This window comes from Galeopterus variegatus, unplaced genomic scaffold (assembly GCF_000696425.1).
Source record: "Galeopterus variegatus unplaced genomic scaffold, G_variegatus-3.0.2 Scaffold9577, whole genome shotgun sequence".
Lineage (NCBI taxonomy): Eukaryota > Metazoa > Chordata > Mammalia > Dermoptera > Cynocephalidae > Galeopterus > Galeopterus variegatus.
This window is the reverse complement of record NW_007735688.1, coordinates 90,047-96,540: the sequence shown is the minus strand read 5'-3', so window position 1 is coordinate 96,540 and position 6,494 is coordinate 90,047. Positions and strand designations below refer to the sequence as shown.

At 41.8% G+C, this 6,494-nt stretch overlaps 1 protein-coding gene across 1 annotated transcript; it reads right to left on the bottom strand.

The window, feature by feature from the left end:
• Nucleotides 1-1,712: 1,712 nt before the first annotated feature.
• Nucleotides 1,713-2,783, bottom strand: LOC103609399 (vomeronasal type-1 receptor 3-like). Its single transcript, XM_008593726.1, has one exon. It carries the CDS (start codon nucleotides 2,781-2,783, stop codon nucleotides 1,713-1,715), a length of 1,071 nt encoding a protein of 356 aa, XP_008591948.1.
• Nucleotides 2,784-6,494: the final 3,711 nt, after the last annotated feature.

The window sequence follows — 6,494 nt, the reverse complement described above, 5'->3', positions numbered from 1 at the left end:
CAGCAGCTCTCTGCTCTCTGAAGTCATGCTATAAGAAGGAAAATCTCCTATCCAATCAGCTGCTGAGCCTGGTGCAAGCCTACATAGTTTCAACTGAGCGAAGCAGCACTATGCAGGCCTGCCTTGGGGAAGGGGTACTGCATGAGTTCAGAGCTGTGGTCTCAGTCATTCTGTCTGTCCTAGGCTCTAGGCAGCCTGTGATTTGGTCCGACCAGTGTCCAAGTGAACATGGTTGAGTGCAGGAAGGCCTCCACAGAGGGAGGCAGCCTTAGTGGGTCTGGCACAGGGATCTATGCTCCAGGTAGTTGGGATTGTGAACCTGCTGGGGCCCATGCAAGTATGTGGAGGGTTTGTGGGAAAATCAGGGCTGTGACCAGGCTAGCTGTAGGCCATGCAAGTACTTGTGAGTTCAGTCCTCACAGGCAATGTAAGGAAGACAGTGAATGTCGGTAATTGTTGCACTTTAGTGGCTGGGGCCCATGCAAGTATGTGGAGGGTTTGTGGGAGAATCAGGGCTACCACCAGGCTAGCTGTAGGCCATGCAAGTACTTGTAGGTTCAGTCCCCACAGGCAATGTAAGGAAGACAGTGAATGTGGGTAATTATTGCACTTTAGTGAATTTTCTGCTCAACAAATCTACATTCTCTCCTGGGGAGGAGGGGTGCTGAGTGAGTTCAGATGCTGGAGTCTTGGCCTTTCTGTCTGTCCAGAGCTCCAGACAGCCTGTGTCTTGGTCCCACAAGTGCCCATGTCAGTACAGTCGACTGAATGCAGGGCCACTAGAAAAGGGTAATCAGATCCACTGGCTCCAAGGCAGGGCACATTCCCACCAGGGCTTCAGCTACCAGACAGTCCTATGTCTCAGTTGCTCCAGGTTGTAGGGGTTTTGATCTCCTTGGGCTTCTAATACACTAACTTCCAGCTACTGTCCAATGTGGCCTCGTTCCTAAAAAGTATGGAGGGACTCCCTTGAGGCAGGGATTGCTGGTGTTTGTGGTGGTGGTGGAAACAGATGGGTTCTTTTCCAGCCCACATTATCTCCACCTGGTTCTGGGCTGCCCCTTGGATTGGGGCTCAGGCTGGATGCCCTGCTCTGCTCTCTACAGTGACATTCCCTTCCAACTTCACAAAGACCTCCTCAGTCCCCTGGTGCTCTGCAACCTGTTCCACAGGTTCTAGTCAAAATTGATTGTGTGTTGTTTTGGTCTGTTTTTATTGGGAGGGGACTAGGAACAAACCTCTCTAGTCACCCACCATGGGAACTGCCTCTAACTTTCTTTCCTTTCTTTCCTTCTTCTCTTTTTTTTTTCTTTCAGGGAAAACATGCATATTTAGAATTAACCAGCTGGAAAAAGTTTAGATTATCTCAATTTTCTTACCAACATCCAAGACTTCATGGTTAGGAGCCAGTCAATATACCTTCTTCTCTCCATCAGGCCTGATCATGGTGCTGACAGTGGTCACATCAGTGTCATAGAGCTTCCTCACAGAAGATCTGCTCCAGATCTGCTTGCTGACCCAAACAGTCATGACGTGCAAAAGTATGTTGATGTCTTCCTTCATGGCTGACTCGTGGTCAGGGGGAACATGATGATGGCATTGTGGTCAAACTTGTTTCTCCTTTGGTTGCTGTTATAAGGAAATGTGGGCTGCGTCAGGGCTGCAGGGTCTTAGGCATCCGGAAGTTGGGTGATATATGACTCTTCTTTTGTCTATACTTGTAGATGGTTTCCAACACTGCCTTCTTCACCTGCAAAGCCTTTTCTATGGCTTTGGTTTTGGATTTGGGATGGGCAGGAGCCTCCCTCTTTGCTTTCAATACCATCTTTATTAAAAAGGTCATTTAATGTCCCTCTAAAATGGAAAATTCTGATACTTGTTCTGATAAAAGTCAGCCTGGAAATTATGTTTTCATTTCTAATCAGCAAGAAAGGACATATCGTTGGGTAACATGATGAAATAAAGTCACCAAATTTATCCAGGTCCCAATTTTTCTCACTTGCAAAACTTAAGTAAGGAGTAAGAAAGGTGTTGATCAAATAGAAGAAAACAAAGCAGCCAACCAGGATGAGAATGGTGTGAGTAGCTCTGTCTTCAGGAAAGTATCTTGAAGACTGACTTTTAGTGTGAACATGCTGGACTGTTTTGTGGTGTCTGTAAAGGATATTCACCATGAAGACACTACTGAATGTCATTAGTGAGAGAAAGAGCAAATCTTGAATTAATACCGCACTTAGAAATGGTGCTGCTCGATAGTTCTCAGATGCTATGCTTTTACAATAAGGACTGTAATACCCATGTCTGACATCAGAGGAGTTGATATTAGCCACAACTGTTAAGATGACCTCAACATAGATGATCATATTGATGATCCAGAAGAAAAGCAGAGAGGGTAGAATGTATACAGAGACTTTATTTTTGAGCCAGGCCCTCTTGTAATTACTTGGAGAAATAGTCACTGCCTGAAACATACTCTGGAGAGAAGTTGCATTCACAGAAATACTTCGGGTAACTCTCTGAATGTAGAGCACTGCTTTACACCCAATGTCATCTATCCCATGCTTAATTCCAAAGGATAACATTATATTTGGAAACCCTCTCAGTACAAGTGTCACAGCATTAGCCAGAGTTAAGTGGGCACGAATCACATCTACAGGTTTCTTCTTGTGGGGATGAATTAAGAAAGTGTACGTACATGATATAAAAAACAATGAATTCCCCATGAAACCAATAGACATTTGAGATATAAAAAGGATTTGAAAAATTATGTCACTGGAAACCATTGTCTTTCATTCTCTCTTACATCTTCAAACCAATGCCAGCACTACCTGCAGAGAAATAATTAGAGTATGAATGTAAAGATTAACAATAATTGTGATTAATTTATTTTTCTAAATTTTATTTTATTTTGTGGATATACAATGTGGTTGATTATTGTGGCCCATTACCAAAACCTTCCTCCCTCCTTCCTCTCCTCTCTCCCTCCCAACAATATTCTTTCTGTTCGCTTGTCATATTCAACTTCAAGTAATTGTAATTGTTGAGTCTTCTTCCCTCCCTCTCGGGTGTGTGTGTATTTATTTATTTATTTTTAGCTTCCCAAAATAAATGAGAACATGTGATATTTCTCTTTCTGTGCCTGACTTGTTTGACTTAACATAATTCTCTCTAGGTCCATCCATGTCGTTGCAAATGGAAGTATTTCATTCCTTTTTATAGCTGAGTAGTATTCCATTGTGTAGATATACCACATTTTCCATATCCACTCATCTGATGATGGACATTTGAGCTGGTTCCAACTCTTGGCTATTATAACGAGTGCTGCAGTGAACACTGGGGAACAGGTATACCTTCGACTTGATGATTTCCATTCCTCTGGGTATATTCCCAGCAGTGGGATAGCTGGGTCATATGGCAGATCTATCTGCAATTTTTTGAGGAACCTTCATACCATTTTGCATAGAGGCTGAACCATTTTACAGCCCCACCAACAATGGAAGAGAGTTCCTTTATCTCCACAACCTCGTCAGCATTTATCATTCACTGTCTTTGGATATTAGCCTTCCTGCCTGGGTTGAGATAGTATCTCAGTGTGGTTTTGATTTACATTTCCTGAATGCTGAGTGATGTTGAGCATTTTTTTATGTGTGTGTTGTCCATTCATATATCTTCCTTTTAGAAATGCCTATTTAGTTCTTTTCCCCATTTTTTAAATTGGGTTCTTTGTTTTTTTTGTTGTAAAGTTATTTCAGTTCCTTGTATATTCTGGATATTAATCCTTTGTCAGATGTATATTTTGCAAATATATTCTCCCACTCTGTTGGTGGTCTTTTAACTCTGTTAATTGTTTCTTTTGCTGTGAAGAAGCTTTTCAGTTTGATATAATCTCATTTGTTTATTTTTCCTTTGTTTGCCCATGCTTTGGGGGTCATATTCATGAAGTCTGTGTCCAGTCCTACTTCCTGATGTGTTTCTCCAATGTTTTTTTTGAGAACTTTTATTGTTTCATGATGTGTATATTTAATTCTTTAATCCATTTTCAGTTGACTTTAGTGTATGGTGAAAGGCATGGGTCTAGTTTCATTCTCCTGCATATTGACATCCAGTTATCCCAGCACCACTTCCTGAAGGGGAAGTCTCTTCCCCAGTGTATAGGCCTGGTGCCTTTGTCAAAGTTCAAATGGCTGTAGGTGTGTGGGTTGAATTCTGGATTCTCTATTCTATTCCATTGTTCAGTGTTTCCCCTTTTAAGCCAGTCCCATGCTGTTTTGATTATTATACCTTTGTAGTATAGTTTAAAGTCATTTAGGGTTAAGCCTCCAGCTTTATATTTTGCTCAGAATTGCTTTGCTATGCGTGGTCTTTTGTTATTCCATATAAATGTCTGGATATTTTTTTTTCCATTTCTAAGGAAAATGTCTTTAGAATTTTGATGGGGATTGCATTGAATTTGTAGATCACTTTGTACAGTAGGGACATTTTCACAATGTTGATTCTAACAATCCAAACCACGGGATATCTTTCCATCTTCTTGTGTCCTCTGTAATTTCTCTCAGCAGTGGTTTGTAGTTTTCATTGTAGAGATTTTTCACGTCCTTGGTTAACTCTACTGCTAGCTATTTCCTTTTCCTTTTTTTTTTTTTTTTTTTTAGTGGCTATTGTAAATTGGCAAACTTTCCAGATTTCTGTTTCTGCATGTTCACTCTTGGAGAGTAGAAAAGCTACTGATTTTTGTGTGTTGCTTTTCTATCCTGCTACTTTGCTGAAACCATCTATCAACTCCAAGAGTTTTTTATGTATAGGTTTTAGGCTGTTCAATGTATAAGATCTTGTCATCTGCAAAGAGGGACAGTTTGACTGCATCTTTTCCAATCTGGATGCCCTTTATTTCATTCTCTTCTCTGATTGCTCTGGCTAGTACTTCCAACATTATGTTGAATAGGAGGGGTGAGAGTGGGCATCCTTGTCTAGTTCCTGTTCCTGTCCCCATTCAGGATGATATTGGCAGTGGGTTTATCATATATGGCCTTAATTATGTTGAGATACTTTCCACCTATACCTAACTTACACAGAGTCTTTGTCATGAATGAGTGTTGAATTTTATCAAATGCTTTTTCAGCATCTATAGAGATGATCATATCGTCTTTGTCTTTGATTTTATTGATATGGTGTATCACATTTATTGATTTGTGTATGTTGAACCAACCTTGCATCCGTGGGATGAATTCCACTTGATCGTGTTGTATAGTTTTAGTATCAGGGTAATGTTTACTTCATAGAATGAGTTTGGGAGAATTGCCTCTGTTTCAATCTTGTGGAATCGTTTGTAGAGAATTGGTGTCAATTCCTCTTTGGATTTTGGTAAAATTCTGTTGTGAATCCATCTGGTCCTGGGCTTTTCTTTGTTGGGAGCCTTCTGATAACATCTTCAATTTCTTTTATTGTTATTGGTCTGTTCAGATTTTCTACATCTTCTTGGCTCAGTTTTGGGAGCTTGTGTGCATCCATAAGTTTCTCCATTTCCTCCAGATTTTCAAATTTATTGGCATATAACTGTTTACAGTAGACTCGAATGATTCCTTATATTTCAGATGTATAAATCATTTCTTCTTTCAGGTCCCGTACACTTTTTTTCATTTCATCATGTTGTCTAGCTGAGCTTTCTTGTATCTCATATAGTTTCCTTAGAATTATCACTCAAAATTCCTTGTCAGACATTTCAAGGGCTTCTTGTTCCTTAGGATCTAGAGCTTGAGAGTTATTACCCTTTGGTGGTGTACTTTCTTGATTTTTCATATTTCTGGTGTCTTTACTTTGATGTTTAGTCATTGTGGCAGGGGACTTTGTGGTCCACTGGTTTGACACTACTGTCTGGCTATGATCCTGCTGGGGTTGCCAGTTTGATATGGCTGCCGCAGTGTCTGCTTGGTTGGCCACTAGTGCTTTGGGTTCATGGTCGCCTCAGGTTTTGGGCCTCACCAGGGAGGTTCCTCTCTGGCCAGCATGCACTTGGTCAGGCTGGGGATGGAGTTGGGTGGAGGTGGTGAGGCCTACCTGCTGGGTCATGTGCCAGCACTGCAGGACACGTGGTCTCTGCAGATCTTTCACTTCTCCAGCTGAATACGTCCCTGATTTGTGCACACTCATCTGGGCTGGTCGTTCTTCCCCACCCACGGCCTTGGTAAGGGCAGTGGAGAAACATGATCTCTTCCCAAGTGTGGGTGTAGCCTTGCTGGCTCCCCAGGCAAAGAAGCAGTTTCCATAGGCCTAGTGCCCAGCACAAGAGGGACAGGAGCAGAGATTCTCCACAGAGTCTCCAGAGCTCTGTCTCCAGCAGCGAACGAGTCCCTGCAACCTGGCACCTGCACCCAGGCTCACTACTTGTGCCGGCCGTTTGTATTTGGAGTGGTGGGTTCAAGCCCACCACGCACTGCAGCCAAACATAATTGTGATTAAAAAGAAATCTAGGAAGTTTCAGAGTTCCTTTATACAGG